At 42.8% G+C, this 18,072-nt stretch overlaps 1 protein-coding gene across 12 annotated transcripts in view; it reads left to right on the forward strand.

Moving 5' to 3' along the window:
- Nucleotides 1-18,072, forward strand: part of GLT1D1 (glycosyltransferase 1 domain containing 1) — a 247,177-nt gene that overhangs the window by 83,754 nt on the left and 145,351 nt on the right. For 11 of the 12 annotated variants that reach the window (XR_008620551.2, XM_063593219.1, XM_055096364.2 and 8 more), the window contains 4 exons: nucleotides 1,882-1,918; nucleotides 4,379-4,435; nucleotides 15,758-15,853; nucleotides 16,504-16,553. Coding sequence is in view for 11 of the 12 variants with exons in the window: in XM_063593219.1 (XP_063449289.1) it covers nucleotides 1,882-1,918; nucleotides 4,379-4,435; nucleotides 15,758-15,853; nucleotides 16,504-16,553 (240 nt within the window). In the remaining variant the exon portion in view is untranslated. The remainder of the gene's footprint in view (nucleotides 1-1,881; nucleotides 1,919-4,378; nucleotides 4,436-15,757; nucleotides 15,854-16,503; nucleotides 16,554-18,072) is intronic. The other variant, XM_034934842.3, reaches the window with a different exon arrangement.

Raw genomic sequence — 18,072 nt, forward strand, 5'->3', positions numbered from 1 at the left:
AACACTCCAAGCCTCCACTACACTCCAGTAACAGCTCTTCCAGCTTTCCAGGGAAATTATAATTCAGCACAAGGAGTAGTTTAGGGCTCTGAACTGCAATTTCTAATTTCAATGGTCGCCCTTAGCCTTTTTTCTTTTTTTTTTCATTAAAGTTAATGTCTTTTTTAACTGGTAGAGAAGAGGTCTTTGAAACTCTCTCTTAAAGGTTTACTATTTTAAGGGCATTTGGAATACCACACATGATGAAGTGGGGAGGAGAGGCAAGACTTCTGGAGGCTTGAGATGCTTCCTGTAGTGAAATACAAAATGCGATGCTAAGGACAAAACCAACGCCATGCCGAGCCTCGTGTGTACCCACCACCTTCTTTATTTTTTTTATTTTTCAGGCAGAGTCTCACTCTGTCGCTTAGTCTGGAGTGCAGTGGCGCAATCTCGGCTCACTGCAACCTCCGCCTCCCGGGTTCAAGCGATTGTCCTGCCTCAGCCTCCCAAGCAGCTGGGATCACAGGCGCATGCCGCCACACCTGGCTAATTTTTGTATTTTTAGTAGAGACAGGGTTTTACCATGTTGCCCAGACTGGTTTTGACCTCCTGACCTCAAATGATTTGCCTGCCTCGGCCTCCCAAAGTGCTGGGATTATATGGGTGAGCCACCATGCCTGGCTGTGCCACCCACCTTCTGCCTGGATGCTGCCTCTACCAAACCTTCCCAGGCTTGGGGAGGGCCAGTCTCCTTCTTCCTGTTGATTGTCTCGCCCTTGGCAGGGCTACTTCACCTTTAGCTTGTGTCCCAAAATATAAAACTGAAGTGGGGACAATGTCCAACGTGGACCAGCATACCCCATACAGTGCCGAGGGCTCCCTGGTGCCCTAAAGACCACACTGTACCCCTACACCGAGGAAGGACAGGGGTGTGTCTTCTGTGACCTCCAGGGATCTAGCTAGTTCAGTCACTTCATGCATTGATCAGGCTTAGGTCACATGACAAAAAGACATCCATTTTTGGACTCTTTCACCGAAATGACGGCCTATTTTGATCACTTGAGAGAAACCGTCCTTGGCATGGACTTGCTCCATCAGCCGTTCCAGAGAGGGTCTCACTCTGCTCCTGCCTCCACCTTTCCATCTAAACGTCACCTGAAAAATATTCCTGCCACTGTTTCAAAATGAACTGGAGAAATGGATTCAATTTTTCTCTAGTAGTTTTGTGACATTCCACCAGAAAACATGGCAAGGAATAGTAAGTTGATATCTTGGTACAAATATCCATATCCGTCCTGCAAGGGCCGCCTTTTGCTTGGTGCCAGGGAGGTACCTTACCAGACGCTTTCCACCTGGCTGTCCTCTCTTGCTGGGAAGGCTCTGCCTCCTGGGGCATGTCTTTGGTTTCCCAACATATTGGCAGCTCCTCCTCCTCCTCCTGCTCCTTTCTTCTTTTTTTTCTGGGGGTGGTGGAAGCAGTCTTCCCCTCAGGGATGCATAAGCCATAACATGCTGCCTCAAACCTCCACCTCCACGCAGGGGCGGGAGCTGCATCAGCTGGGCCAGCACTGGCATGCTCTCTGGCTGAACTTCAGTAATGTCTCCACTAACATAGCAAGTGTAAAATTGCAAAATTGCATTAGGCCTCATTTAAGAGACTTTTTGTGTGTGTGCTTCTTACCTTATAGATGCTGTATTTTTAACGGCAAAACCTATTAAAAGCAGAAGTAATGCTTTGCTCTTACAGAGTAATAAGTCTATGAGCAGCTGTGTAGATGATTCTCAGTGATGTTTTCCGGGACGGCTTTTTTTGTTAATGACCTTCATTTTATTTCTAAAAAGCAGTTGTCATGCACTATCCAATGTATTTTTCTTTTCTCTCTCCCCTCCTTTCAAAAGCCGCATGCTAAGGGTAAGATCTATGTCCAGAGTCAAGGTAAGAATTTTAAAATATTTATTTACTTATGTACAGGGATAGAGAATGAATATATCAAAATAGATGTATATTTATATGTGAGATATATATATATATATTTAAAAGAATAAGTTTGCAGCCTTAAGAGACACATATTGAGATGTTTATGAAGGAGATAATATGATTTCTCAGATTTACTTAAAATAATCAGTGAAATGGCTACTTTTTTTTTCTTTTTTGAGACAAGGTCTGGCTCTGTCGCCTAGGCTGGAGTGCGGTTGTGCGATCTCGGCTTACTGCAACCTCTGCCTCCTGGGTTAAAGCGATTCTCTAGCCTCAGCCGCCCAAGTAGCTGGGACTACAGGCAGGCATGAGCCGCCATGCCCAGCTGATTTTTTTTGTATTCCTTGTAGAAATGGGGTTTCGCCATGTTGCCCAGGTTGGTCTTGAACTCCTGGGCTCAAGCAATCTGCCTGAGAATGGCTACATTGTTAAGATTTTTCTAACATTAGAATAAAAGGTAAATAGGAGAAATTATAAAATAATGATTTAAAATGCGGATCACTTAACATTTTCTGCCAGTAGAAGTACAATATACTCCATCAGCAGTATGTTTGGAAAAAACAAACCAAACCAAATGCGGAGCTTCTGTTTCAGCTGACTTGAGCTGGGGGACCTGGAAATCTTCCCCCTTCATACTCCTCCTTCCTCCCTGCCCAATTCTGCCCCTATGGTGGCATCTGAGGCCCTTCATCAAACCCTCTGAGGTTTAAACACAGTTTTTTGTTTTTGTTTTGAGATGGAGTCTTGCTCTGTCGCCCAGGCTGGAGTGCAGTGGCGCAATCTTGGTTCACGTCAACCTCCGCTTCCTGGGTTCAAGCAATTCTCCTGCCTCAGCCTCCTGAGTAGCTGGGATTACAGGTGCCCCCCACCACGCCCAGCTAATTTTTGTGTATTTTGTAGAGACAGGGTTTTACTGTGTTGGCCAGGCTGATCTTGAACTCCTGACCTCAGGTGATCTGTCCGCCTCGGCCTCCCAAATTGCTGGGGTTCCAGGTGTGAGCCACCGTGCCCGGCCTCTCTAAACACAGTTTGTAAACCACTGTACTACATGATAGAAATAATGGAAAGACTAGATCCAAGGAAGAACATGTAATTGGCCCCAAGCTCAGGTTAGAACGAGTGCAAAGGCTGAGGCCAGGCGTTCGGGCCTCCTGAGGACTTCCATGGTGCTCAGGCGCACCTTAGTGAGGCACGGCATCCTGTCATCACCGTGTCCTTGCTGCATTGGCTTCAGTGACATTTTTAGCTGGTGCAGCAGGAAAAACCTGGGTTCTGAGGCAGCGCGTAGGTTTGAACCCAGCGTCTACCACCTCCACCCTGCGCATTTTGAAGTCCGTTTAACCTCTTTGAACATCAGTGTCCAGCTGGATAAACTGGAGGAACCAGTCTGCTCAGTGGGCCTTTAAGGGTTACAGTGGAGTATGGAAAGCGCCTACATGCAGTCGGAGCCCAGGGCTGGCTTGAAGTGGGCGCTTGTTAAATAGCCGCTGTCAGTATGATTCAGTGTGAATAACGATTATGCAGGTGGATTTTGGAGGTGGTTAGATGACTTGATTTACTTACATTTTATAAAATTTCAAAATGTTTCTGTTACCAAGATAACGTGTTAGACGTTGCCTCTGAATTTCTAAATTGTAAAATAGTCATTTTTTTTCAGCAAAAATTAAATGTAACTTCTCTCTCTGAAGAAGTAATAGCCAACAGACCATCAGGCATGAGTTGGTGAGGGTTGAGAGTAGGAATTTTACAGGGAGGTATAATTTTCACATGGGGCTTAGCTGACAGTGTTTTTGAAACCTGTTACTTCCTGGCATTTTTAAGGAACTCAAGGTTTGTCTAACCCCGTTTGGGCCTGTCATGGATCCTGGGGCTGAAAGGGGTGCGTCTTTTCTCATGTGGAATCCATGGGCTCTTTTTAACCCTCCTGTGCTGAAGGATTCATGGGACTTCAGTGACACACTCAGAGCATCGAGTGGCTTTATAAAAACCAGGTGCTACCGTTATTTAAACTTCAACACAAGTGGGCCGTGTGTGGTGGCTCACGCCTGTAATCCCAGCACTTTGGGAGGCTGAGGCGGGAGGATCACTTGAAGTCAGGAGTTCGAGACCAGCCTGGCCAACATGGCGAAACCCTGTCTCTACTAAAAATACAAAAATTAGCCGGGTGTGGCAGCGGGCGCCTATACTCCCAGCTACTCGGGAGGCTGAGGCAGGAGAATCGCTTCAAACCAGGAAGAGGAGGTTGCAGTGAGCAGAGATCGTGGCACTGCACTGCAGCCTGGGTGACAGAGCGAGACTCTGTCTCAAAATAATAATAATAATAGTAATAATAATAATAAGCCTCAACACAAAATAACTCATTGTATTTCAGCAGTCGCATCAAAGTGAACTTGCCCTTTTATTGTTTCTTTGACCCAGGAATTGCAACAACACCAAACGCCGCTTTTAACTGGAATACCTTTCTTCAACGCTCTGGTGAGACATGAGATCTTCTTAGAGGATTTTGATGAAGTGCATCTTGTCAGTTACTTTCAGGAGCTTGTGACGTTCATGCGGTTTTGAAAAAGTGGTTGTCAGAGAGAACAAGGTTCATTTCCCTCTGTCTGCGGCTTCATGAGTAGTTTTATCCTTTTGAGGAACAGCAGGGCTAGAAAGCCAGAGAGACAGGGGCTCTGGCCCTTTCTGATGCTGTTTTTAGCACCTGCTTTCCAAATTTTCAGTATCATTTCCTGTGACATTCGTTCTTTATAAGAATAACAACCTCATGTGTTCATTTTATTTTACTTTACTAATTATACACATAATTAAATTACCATTGTAGAAAAAGGAGAAAATATCAGGATATGCAACACATTTTTTTTTTCTTTTTGAGATGGAGTCTCGTTCTATTGCCCAGGCTGGAGTGCAGTGGTGTGATCTAGACTCACTGCAGCCTCTACCTCCCGGGTTCAAGTGATTCTCCTGCCTCAGCCTCCTAAGTAGCTGGTACTACAGGCATGCACCACCATGCCCGGCTAATTTTTGTATTTTTAATGGAGACGGGGTTTTGCCGTATTGGCCAGGCTGGTCTCGAACTCCTGATCAGGTGATCCACCCACCTCGGCCTCCCAAAGTGCTGGGATTACAGGCATGAGCCACTGGGCCTGGCCAAAAAATGCAACAAAAATTTTAATCACTTGAAATTTCATCACCAAAAAGAAACTGCTATTAATGTTTGATGTGATCTTTCTCAACAATTTACATGTAAATAATGATGTTTAAAAGACAAAATCAAGCTTCACTTACTACTCTAACCTGCCTTCTTCTTTGCTCATTATGTCAGTAGAATAGAGTGAACTCATCCTTTTTTTAAAAAAATTCTGAAGTTTGTATGTAGTGAAATGCAGAGATCTCAAGTGTAAAATTAGGCAAATGTTTGACAGATGTATATACCCATGTGACAAATACCCCAATCAAAATAGATAACATTTCCACCACTCAAGAAAGTTCTCGCATGCCCTCTTCCATATTTAATTTCTGTCTCTTTATAGGCGATTCCTAGTCTAATTTTTCTTATCTTAGATTAGTTTTACCTGTTCTTGAACTTCATCTAAGTGGAGTCATGCATTCAATAATTTTTTGTATCTGGCTTTCTTTGTTCAACTAATGTGTTTGAGATTTATCCCTATTGTGTGTATCTGTAGACCTTTTTTCTTAGTATTCTATTTTGGAATGGTGTATTTCATTCCATATATCACAAATTGTTTATCTCTTCTTCTATTGATGAACTTTTAGCTTGTTTTCCATTTTTAACCGTTACAAATACATTTACCATGAATATCCTTGTGCAAGGATTTGTGGTGACCTACATTTTCACTTCTCTTGGATAAATGCCTCTAAGTCAAATAGCTTGACTATATGATTAACATTATAAAAAATATCCAAACAGTTCTCCAAGGTGTGCCATCTTACACTTCCACAGAAGCTGACAAGAGCTTCAGTTACTCCACATTCTTGCCCACCGGTGGAGTAGACAGTCTTTTCAAGTTTAGTTGTTCTAGGGAGGTAATGAAATGGTGTCTCATTGTCATTCTTCTAAGTTTCATTCCCCTGATGATTAATTTTGTTCAGCACCTTTTTATGTGCGCATTGGCCATTCATGTATCTTGTTTTGTGAGTGTCTAGCCAATTGTGTGTGTGTGTCTTCTAATTATTGGTTTGTAGAACTTCCTTATATTCTAGGTACAAGCCTTTTGTCAGATAAATATATTGTTAATATTTTCTCCCATTCTCTGGTTTATATTTTTGTTTGCTTAACCATGTCTTTTGAAGAGCAGAAGAGGCTTAAATTTTATTGAAGTCGAGTTTATCAAACTTTTTCTTTGATGGTTAGTGCTTTTGAGTCCTGTCTACAAAATCTTTACCTACCCTAAGGTCACAAAGATGTTTTTCTTTCTTTTTAAAATGTCTTCAGAAGTTTTAGTGTTGTAGCTCTTTCATTTAAGATTATAAATCCATCTGAAATTACTATTTGTGTGTTGTATGAGGTAGGGATCTGTTTTTTTTTCTTAACAATATCCAGATGGTTCCGGCGTCATTTATTGGAAATGTTTTTCTTTGCCCATTGAATTGCTCTGGTGCCTTCGTTGAAAGTCAGTTTACTGTATGTGGCCTTCCATTATCTATGCCTATCTTTATTCCAATATCATGCTGTTTTGTTGGTATAGGGTAATAGTAAGTCTAGAAACCAAGTAGTGTTAGTCAATAACTTTGTTTCAAAATTATTTTAGCTATTCTAGGTTTTTTGCGTATCAATTTAAATTTGGGGCTCAACTCATCAATTTCTGTAAAATCCTGTTACATTGAACCTCCACCTCCTGGCTTCAAGGGATTCTCCTGCCTTAGCCTCTCAAGTAGCTGGGATTACAGGCACGCCCCACCACACCTGGCTAATTTTCTGTATTTTTTGGAGAGAGGGGGTTTTCACCATGTTGGCCAGGCTGGTCTTCACCTCCTGAGCTCAAGTAAGCCATCTGCCTCAGCTTCCCAAAGTGCCGGGATTACAGGCATGAGCCACCTCGCCTAGCCTCCTGCTGCAAACTTCTAAGAAGAGACTGAAGATGCAAAATCAATTCTCTGCCCTCAGCAAACAGAAAGACACCCCAAGTCTGTTTTCATACTAAAGACTTGAAACAAGAAGACATACATGCAGCCAAAAAACATATGAAAAAAGTTCATCATCCACTGATCATTAGAGAAATGCAAATCGAAACCACAATGAGATAACATCGCACATCAGTCAGAATGGCGATTATTAAGAGGCCAAAAAACAACAGATGCTGGCAAGCTTGTGGAGAAATAAGAACGCTTTTACCCTGTTAGTGGGGATGTAAATTAGTTCAACCATTTTGGAAGACAGTGTGGCAATTCCACAAAGATACTATTTGACCCAGCAATCCCATTACTGGGTATATACCCAAAGGAATATATATCATTCTGTTATAAAGATACATGCACGTGTATGTTCATTGCAGCACTATTCACAATAGCAAAGACATGGAATCAACCCAAATGCCCATCAGTGATAGACTGGATAAAGAAAATGTGGTACATAGACACCGTGGAATACTATGCAGCCATAAAAAGGAACAAGATCATGTCCTTTGCAGGAACATGGATGAAGCTGGAAGCCGTTATCCTCAGCAAACTAAGGCAGGAACAGAAAACCAAACACCGCATGTTCTCACTTATAAGTGGGAGCTGAACAATGAGAACATGTGGACACAGGGAGGGGAATAACACACACTGGGACCTGTCAGGAGAGGGTAGGGCTGGGGGCATCGGGAGAGCATCAGGAAAAATAGCTAATGCATGCTGGGCTTAATACCTGGGTGATGGGTTGATAGATGCAGCAAACTACCATGGCACACGTTTACCTATGTAACAAACCTGCACATCCTGCACATGTATCCTGGAACTTAAAATAAGATAAAATGAAACAAAAAAGACTTGAAACAAAGCCTCTACCACATACTCTATGTCAGTATTAAGTTCTATTGAAAAGAAAAATTTCCAAGCATTTTATCGGAAATAATTTTCTTAGTGTATTCATCAATCTCAGCCACACTAGCATGGCTGTTCTCAGTATTACAGATGAACCCACATGACCTCAGCTGCTTTGTCATGTCAGTTACATGTACCATTATTCAGAACGAGTGGGCCCATTTTCAATTTCCTGTTGTAAGGTTAGTCTGTCTTCAATCTATCACAGGACGCAATGGCGTTGTAACTAAGATTCATAATTTCCAGTAGGAGAATGATTTGTCGTCACATTCCATGGTCTCAGGGTTGACTGTTTCGTTGGTCTTGCTATTGAATGATTAAGGGAACAGCCAGGAGATTTTAAACACTCCTTAGAAAGCGTTTTCCTCTGGAGACCTACTTGGCTGCTGCTTAATCTTAATGTGTGCAATTAGAAGTTGTAAATGTATTCAGAATATATGGGCTTAGAGAGACTGGTTGTGGCTCTGATAGCTGACAGTGGCAGATAACGGCTTAAGGGTAGATGTAGGATTAATCTGAGTCTCTGGGTTTTATGATCAGGCGTCTGTTCGCATTTGTGCCATCGTTTGTCTTTGTCGTCTCTCAGGCTCTGGGGATGGGCCGTCCTCATCAACCTTACTCTATCTTCCCTTGGCCTCTGGAGCATTGGAAACCTGTGACTGTGATTTGTCCCTCCCACGTGGAGCTTCAGACAGTGAAAACAGAAGGTAGAGTGAAGTTGGTAGAGACTATTAGTGATCAGATACCGTCTGCCTTCTCACCAACTATTAACCTTGAAATCAGGGGGAGTGGGTGGGAAGGGCTTCATTTAACACTGCATATAAACAGTTGAGTGATCGATTAGTCACCAGGGTGTGTAGTGTGCTTCTTAAATGTCTGATGTCCACGTCGCGATGCATTCTCCTCTTCCGGCATGTCACAGGTTTTCTGACCATACTCAGTTCTATCTCTAAGCCCCAGCTAAAGAATGAGTAAGTCTCCTTAATTTAAAACATCAAACCCCTCTTATGCTTACCATTATCTCACATGCAAACAGGTCAACTAAGAACAAATAAATAATAAAGCAGGTTAAATGTAGTAAATGGCATGGTTGTAATTTTTTCACACGATATTGACAATAGCTATTCTGATTGGAAGACTGATGTGTAGACATCAAATTAGTTACCTGGTCTTTGAGTTTTTCTGTGCATTTCTAGATACATTTTAAATGTGATGATTCCATGTTCTATGAGTTTTGCCTTTAAATTTCAATAACCAACACATCTAAAGTCATGATTCCTTTCAGGCTATCAAACCTAAAACGTATGAAAGCTTAAATTGACTGGGTAACTCCTTCCTGTTTTTCTGATTTCTGTTTTATTGTATTTCTAGTTTTATTGCTTATTTCTCTCTCTCTCTCTCTCTCTCTCTCTCTCTCTGTCTCCATCTCTATCTCTATCTCTCTGTCAACTCTATTTGTATTTCTATAATGGAAACTCAAATTTGCCTAACTCAGATTGTAGCACTTTTCTTCCTCAGGCTAGTCCTAGGAAAACTCACTTGTTTTTCGTATGGAAAACTAGTGTTAGTAGAAGCCTTTATTCTTGCATAGCCCCCAAATCAGCTTTTTCAGCTATAATTTAGTAAGTCTAATGTGTTCGACTGAAGTACTTTTTTTTTGTAATAACAAGTGAAAAATAATGAAGAGCGTGTCCTGGCGCAGTGGCTCACGCCTGTAATCCCAGCACTTCGGGAGGCCGAGGCAGCGGATCACTTGAGGTCAGGAGTTCAAGACCAGCTTGACCAACATGGTGAAATCCTGTCTCTGTTAAAAATACAAAAATTAGCCAGGTGTGGTGGTGCATGTCTGTAATCCCAGCTACTTGGGAGGCTGAGACAGGAGAATTGCTTGGACCTGGGAGGCGGAGGTTGCAGTGAGGTGAGATTGCGGCGTTGCACTCCAGCCTGGACAACAAGAGTGAAACTTTGTCTCAAAAAAAAAAAAAAGAAAAGAAAAAAGAAAATAATAAAGACAGCTCCTAGAATAGAATACAGGGCATAGAGACTGCCTCAACGTGGATTGGGTTTCTGTTCCTGAGCCCGCTGATGACTCATACTTGGGAGATTAAGCAACGTGGAGTGTAGCTGTTGGCAGCAATATGCCAGATCGTGAAAACAACACATTTTGTTTTGAAGATAAAAATACCGTTCTCCAGGAAATGGTTCTATCGGAAAGACATTTGTTAAGTGACGAGTTCAAATCTTGACTCATGGATAACCTAGATATTAGAGGAAAAGCAAAGGTAATAAAAATAAGTTTGGCATTAAAAGGAGGAGACAAAATTTACTAAAAAAATTAGTCAGGTATGTGCCTTGTCTCTGAGCATCAGCAGGCCAACCTTATTTAATAGTTCTTTGTTAAAAGCTAAGAATTTATACCACCTTAAAGCTGTCAGGGGCTTTAGGGAGCCCGAAGTGTAATTCATCAGAGTTGACGCTTACGTGTGATGAGCCTGAGCCCTTGAACACTTGATCAGGATTTTTCCTCTATAATCTTTACTTTTGGTGAGTGATATTTTGGTATGTGGAAAGTGCACATAAGCTACTTGTATCCAAATGCTGTCTCTTTCTTTTAGTTTTTTTTTTTTAACCTAGAGTAAGACAAGTCTATAGCCCTTTATTCTATCATTTTCTAATTTAGTTTCCTATATTCCCATTACACTTAATCTCCAACCCAGCAAGAAGATGAGGGGAGAGGAAAGGAATATAGGATTCACTCCATCTCCCTGCAGCGTCTTGCAGGTCAGGGGTCTCATAATGAATTGAGTAAGTTAGGGACCAGCACTTTTAAACATTGAAGTGAAATCAAATAGAAAACATCGAAGTGGCTTGCATGTAGTCAGCCTAAAGTATGTTTTTAATCATATATAAACTCTATGTCTATGTATGTGTATGTGTGTATTTATATATCTCGTGTGACTGAGTTGCAACATAATATGTTTATCTTACCGTATGTCATAGTCAAAAAACTCTGAAGATCAATATTCTATCTTATGGCTTATTCTCTTCTCAGGGCCATCTTTCCAAGGGATCCCAGGACAGGGGTAGTTGGAGGGCCACTTTTTTACAGCCTGCGTGACCAAAATGCCAATGCGTCTTCAGAGCCTCGAGTTCTCAGTAGCTAAGTGTGTCAGAGTAAAGGAACAAAATAGGTTTCCAGCACTCATACTTCTCACATAGCAAAAATAAAGAATTAAACAGAGTCTCTTCATCTTGACGTCACCTGCGTTCTTCACACAGTGCTTTCAATACCATCTCTGGATGCCATCTTTGTAGATTGTTTGTTTGACATTTACTTTTTTCTTTTTTCCAATTCGGTAATACTGATTCTTGACTTTCCCCCTCTTTTTGGTACCTTTGTGATTCTCCTTGTACCTTCCTTCTTTCCCTCTTCCTCCTTCTGTGTATATGAATAGATATTCCATGCACATCAAGAATATGGGGGAAGTGATGTTGCTCCCTTCTCAGTGTGACACATATGGATGTGTATAGCATCAGCTTGTCCCAATACTGGAGATCTTTTTCTGACTATGTAAACTCTGTGTGTGTGTGTGTGTATGTGTGTGTGTATACACACCAGCCGTGTATGCTGGGCTAAGGCTTCCTCCCTTAGTTAAGCTGGTATCCCCTGGTTTCTCCGTGTACTGTACAGGTATTATATTTCCTTTGTAATTAATAAGTAATTTTTGAGAGGGTGCTCTTAATCTCTATCCTCATCAAACTTTCACTTGCAAATTTTAGCATTCATTAGTGGCTTTTGCCTAGTAATGTAGGCTTGGACTGTTTCTCCTACCTGACCTCTCAATCTTGAAAAGTTTTCTCCATTTTTAACAATCATTTATTAAAATGAATAGCTTGACTCTTGACCTCATGTTCAAATGCCTAACCTCAAATTCTTCTGACCCACAATTCAAATTCTGCATGTAGCGTCTAGCTTAGACTTTTGGTCAAACAAGGACTCACTAAGGTTTGCATTTCTAAAGTTAGCTTCAGGATACTTAGAATATTAAGGAAAGGGCCAGGTGCGGTGGCTCACGCCTGTAATCCCAGCGTTTTGGGAGGATGAAGCCAGCGGATCACCTGAGGTCAGGAGTTTGAGCCCAGCCTGGCCAACATGGTGAAACCTCATCTGTACCAAAAATACCAAAAAGAACCGGGCATGATGGCCTGTGCCTGTAGTCTCAGCTACTTGGGGAGCTGAGGCAGGAGAATCGCTTGAACCCAGGAGGCAGAGGTTGCAGTGAGCCAAGAACGCACCACTGCACTCCAGCCTGGGCTACAGGCTGAGACTCCATCTCAAAAGAAAAAAAAAACAAAAAAGAGTATTAAGGAAATATTAAAAACTCTACATATTCAATGAAAATTGACAATGCAGATTGTCAGAGGCTTATTCAGAGGCTGTGACAATTTTCCAAGGCTTTTCTAAGAGCGACATCTCGATCTTAACATTTCAGTAAGATTTGCTCCCGTTGGGTATCAATTTTTTGAAGCTTTTGTGATTGCATTAAAGTGGTGTCGCCATAAGTCATTATATTCACACTAGTTGTATTCTTGTTCGAGATTTGGAATAGCATAGAGAAAATGAAAGTGCTTGAATTAAATAGTGGACAAATGCCTGTGCTGGCAAAGAAAACCTTGAACCTGCATAATTTTATGGCCAATTATACAGGTTATAAATGCTGAAGTTTTAGGTCGGCTTGTGTTAAATATATTAGCAATTTCTATTGCATGCGTCGTGTACTGAGCTGTAATAAGCCACCGCAGGATGCACCACCTGCTCCCATTTGTTCTGTGGTCGGGGGTTTGGACCTTCTAATGCCTCCAAAGTCTTTGCTAATAAGGCTCAGCTTTTTCCTGTATCTGCAGATGTCTTGGTCTGGATCCCTCACTTTTTTTTCTTTTCTTTTTTTTTTTGAGATGGAGTCTCGCTCTGTTACCCAGGCTGGGAGTGCAGTACACCATCTCTGCTTACTGCAACCTCCGCCTCCCGGGTTTAAGCGATTCTCCTGCCTCAGCCTCCCCAGTAGCTGGGATTACAAGTGCCTGCTACCACACCCAGCTAATTTTTGTATTTTTAGTAGAGACGGGATTTCGCCACGTTGGTCAGGCTGGTCTCGAACTCCTGACCTCAGGTGATCTGCCCTCCCGCCTCCCACAATGTTGGGATTACAGGCATGAGCCACTGCGTCTGGCTGGGATCCCTCACTCTAGAGAGCAGATTCACTATAGGAATTTGGACTGTGAAGCAAATGTGTCTAAATTTACGCCTCTTTTTCAGAAACTTTTATTACAAAATTAAACATATTTTCTCATTAAAAAAAAATGCACCAGCTGAAAGCAGCCACCCCTGCATTTCTCCTGATGTTGGGGTTTGGGCCTGCGAGGGCTGCTTCATGTGTGTCCGCTGGGCTCACTTGGACACTTACAGACGGCTCAACCCTCACTGGGTCCTGCATGAGCTCATAATGTGTCCAGGGCCTCATGCAGCCAGGAGTCTCCAGACTAAAGCCTCATTCTTGGCCTGGAGCACTGGCTCATGCCTGTAATCCTAACACTTTGGGAGGCCAAGGTGGGCGGATCACTTGAGGTCAGGAGTTCGAGACCAGCCTGGCCAACATGGCGAAACCCCATCTCCACTAAAAATACAAAAAGTAGCTCGGGGTGGTGGTGTGTGCCTGTAATCCCAGCTACTTGGGAGGCTGAGGGATGAGAATTGCTTGAACTGGGGAGGTGGAGGTTGCACTGAGCCGAGATCGTGCTGCTGCACTCCAACATACTTGACAGAGGGAGACTTGGTCTCAAAAAAAAAAAAAAAAAAAAGAAAGAAAAAGCCTCTTTTTATTTATTTATTTATTTTTTTGAGACATCTTGCTCTGTCACCCAGACTAGAGTGCAGTGACCTTGGCTCACTGCAACCTCCGCCTCCCGGGTTCAAGTGATTCTCCTGCCTCAGCCTCCTGAATTGCTGGGATTACAGGCCCCCGCCACCATGCCCAGTTAATTTTTGTATTTTTGGTAGAGATGCGGTTTCAACATCTTGGCCTGGCTGGTGTTGAACTCCTAACCTCAAGTGATCCTGGTGAGCCACCATGCCCAGCCAAAAAGCCTCATTCTTAAGAATGAGAACAGAGGTCACGGGGCCAGATTAGAGGGTACCGGTGTGAACGGGGCAGTGGGGAGAGTGGGAAGCACAAAGTCTTCCCCCGCCCAGGCTGGGAAATCACATATGGCCACTGCCACTGACTGCCATTGGAAGTCCCAGGCCAGCTCAGGGTCTTGGGGTACAGTGATCTGTTCCACTTCAGATGGGAAGGGCTGCAAAGACTGTGGCCATCCACCACAAGTAGTCTTAGTGACAGCTTCCAACCTGGGAAACAATGCTGCTTCTTTCTTTTCTTCATAAATAAACTGTTTTTTGTGTTTTTTTACTTTTTCCATATTTATTGAGGTACAATTAATGAAATTATATGTATGTGAGGTGTACAATGTGATGGTTTGGTATCTGTATACATTTTCTTTTATATACCTATGGACATGTGTTTGTTTATCTTTTCTTCAACTTTTATTTTAAGTTCTGGGTATATGTGCAGGATGTGCAGGTTTATTATGTAGGTTAACAATGTGCCATGGTGGTTTGCTACACAGATTATCCAGTCACTTAGGTGTTAAGCCCAAGCATCCATTAGCTATTCTTCCTGATGCTCTCTCTCCTGCGACCCCAACCCTCCAACAGGCCCCAGTGTGTCCTTCCCCCATGTGTCCATGTGCTCTCATCATTCAGCTCCCACTGATAAGTGAGAACATTCGGTTTTTAGTTTTCTCTGCCTGCATTAGTTTGCTGAGGATAATGGCTCCCAACTCTATCCATGTCCCTGCAAAGGACATGATCTCGTTCCTTTTTATGGCTGCATAGTATTCCATGGTGTATATGTACCATGTTTTCTTGATCCAGTCCATCACTGATGAGCATTTGGGTTGATTCCAGGACATGCATTCATTTAGGTGTGTGGATCTCTCTATGCACATATGAGTTCATGAGGACATTAATATATAAACCATTTTTCTAGTTTCATCAAGACATTATTCTTCCTATCTAGAATTGTATCTAAATCTTTTCTAGAACGTCTGGCTCCTATTTCAGTCATAGTTGAGTCAGTTGCCCCTTGCCTCATCCTTTTTCTTTGCAGCAGAGGTGAAGTTGCATTTTACAGCCTGAGCTCAGCTCCATTTTTCCCACCAGAAATCATTAGTTTACAGCAAGGAAATTAATATAAAAGAGTAGGGGCGGGGCGTGGTGGCTCATGCCTGTAATCCCAGCACTTTGGGAGCCCAAGGCGGGCAGATCACCTGAGGTCAGAGTTTGAGACCAACCTGGCCAACATGGTGAAACCCCATGTCTACTAAAAATACAAAAATTAGCCAGGCGTGGTGGTGCATGCCTATAATCCCAGCTACTCAGGAGGCTGAGGCAGGAGAATCGCTTGAACCCCGGAGGAGGAGGTTGCAGTGAGCCGAGCCGAGATTGCACCACTGCACTCAGCCTGGACAACAGAGCAAGACTCTGTCTCGAAAAATAATAATAATAATAATAATAAGAGTAGGAGCAGCTGGCCTCGAAGTCAGAGGCCTCCACTTCTGAATGCATCTGTGATGTCATTGCTACTGCAGCATCCAGAGCCCTCCCCACTGAAAACATTCTGAACTCTTCTCTTACAGAGATTAACCAAAGTGCTGATAATTTGCACATATTTCTTCTGATATGTGGACTTCGACAAGTTAAGGATCCTCTCTATCTGGTGGACGCATTTTCAGGTGTGTTTGCTGGCTACCTTCCTCCACTGTTTATAGAATTCCGTGTGGGCGCCCATCTCAGCATTTCTCTCTTCAGGGCCCTGAGTTTTCTTTCCTCATTCTTTGCACATGAGCAGAACTGTTTCTAGATTGCTACTTTGGAAAAGAACAGAAAAATAATGCATGGGATCAGCAGCTCTTTGGAGGAATTTCCGTTTAGTTTTCCACTGTCCTGTGCCCTCAGGTTCTGAGAAAATCATAAAAATAGCAAATAATGATAGGACTAAAATAATTTTACCTGAAAATATTTCACACATGCTGATTTGTGTGATGCGTTTGGAGTTTTGGTTATTGTTTAAGGTAATCTATATAGTCTTGGTATATTCCAAAGTCCACATTGAATTGGGGTGATATTGGAGACTAGTCCTAGTTATCCAGTAAATTAGAAATCTGGACAATGGATAATATTGTAGAAATTCACTTAAAATCATAAAATGTCAAATACAGAAATTCTAAATAAATATAATTTAAATTGCCTAGTATTATGAATGAAAGCCAAATGATATGAAATAATTTATGTTATGGAGAAATTTATATTGAAGTTAGTTGTGCTTGCAGCTGTGACTTAAACCCATTTGAAGTGTTTTTTTGTCTTCTTTTTTCTTCCCAAGCCTGGCATCAGGAGGAGCCCAATGTGTACCTGGTGATCGTGGGTCCTGAAGTAAGTTGATGTGCAGTAAACACTTATCTCATCTCTGTTTTCCTCTATATACTTTTTATGTATTTTCTACAATCAGTTTACATTGCTTTTCTTTATTTTTTTGAGATGGAGTCTTGCTCTGTCGCCCAGGCTGGAGTGCAGTGGCGTGATCTCAGCTCACTGCAACCTCCACCTCCCGGGTTCAAGCGATTCTCTTGCCTCAGCCTCCGGAATAGCTGGGACTACAGGTGCCCACCACCACGCCCGGCTAACTTTTTGTATTTTTAGTAGAGACAGGGTTTCACCGTGTTAGCCAGGATGGTCTCCATCTCCTGACCTTGTGATCCACCCGCCTCGGCCTCCCAAAGTGCTGGGATTACAGGCGTGAGCCACCGCGCCCAGCTTACATTGCTCTTCTAACCAAGTGGAGTTTTCCTCTTTTTAAGTAAATGAAGTCAATTTGCCTCTTAAAAATGAAAACTAGACCAAGGTTAAAGATCATTACAACGGCAATGAATCTTGACGACTAATTTATTGCTACAAAGGATAACTAATAACTTCTACAGAAATACAGAGGAGTCCGGCTGGGCGCACTGGCTCACGCCTGTAATCCCGGCAACTTCGGGAGGCTGAGGCGGGCAGATCACCTGAGGGCAGGAGTCGGAGACCAGCCTGGACAACATGGTGAAACCCCCATCTCTACTAAAAATACAAAATTTAGCTGGGCATCGTGGTGGGTGCCTATAATCCCAGCTACTCAGGAGGCTGAGGCAGGAGAATCGCTTGAACCCGAGAGGTGGAAGCTGCAGTGAGCCAAGGTTGCACCGCTGTACTCCAGCCTGGCCAACAGAGCAAGACTCTGTCTCAAAAAAAACAAAAAAGAAAAGAAAAAAAAGAAATACATAGGAGTCCTATAAAAAGAAAATTAAAGTTATATAAAGTGAAAATTAGTCTAATTTGGTGCATAAGGCAAATATTATGTGTGATCCAAATTGTCTTTGAAATTTCCTTAAATTGCTCAACAAACTTGGCACGGTTCCTTCCACCCAGCATCAGATGGCAGGTGACACCTTTGGGAGCCTTGTTGTGTGGAAAATGAGTATCTGTAAATCCGAGAAACACGCTGGGATGGGAGACGTTCTTACCCGACCAGGGTGGCCGTGACCGAGGGATGGAGCTCCTGGGAGCCACTTGCAGATGCCGCCTCCCATTCCATGGGGACTCTGGGATATTCACTTGTCCTTCACCAGATCAGGACCAAACACGTGCTGTGTTCCACGCCGGTCCTAATAGAAGTCCCAAGGGCTTAGGATTCATAGACTCTGTGGCTGCACTGGTCACCTCATGAGAATGAGCTCGTCTTTACTCCAAGCGGTTTGGAAAACAGAATACACCTAGTGTTTCCAGCCAGACAGGGTGGACCGCTGCCAGTGACAGCTCCGCGTCTTTGTGGGTTTTTATTTTTTCTTTCTTTTTGAGATGGAGTTTCGCTCCTGTCACCCAGGCTAGAGTACAATGGTGTGATCTCGGCTCACTGCAA

This window comes from Pan paniscus, chromosome 10 (assembly GCF_029289425.2).
Source record: "Pan paniscus chromosome 10, NHGRI_mPanPan1-v2.0_pri, whole genome shotgun sequence".
Taxonomy (NCBI): domain Eukaryota; kingdom Metazoa; phylum Chordata; class Mammalia; order Primates; family Hominidae; genus Pan; species Pan paniscus.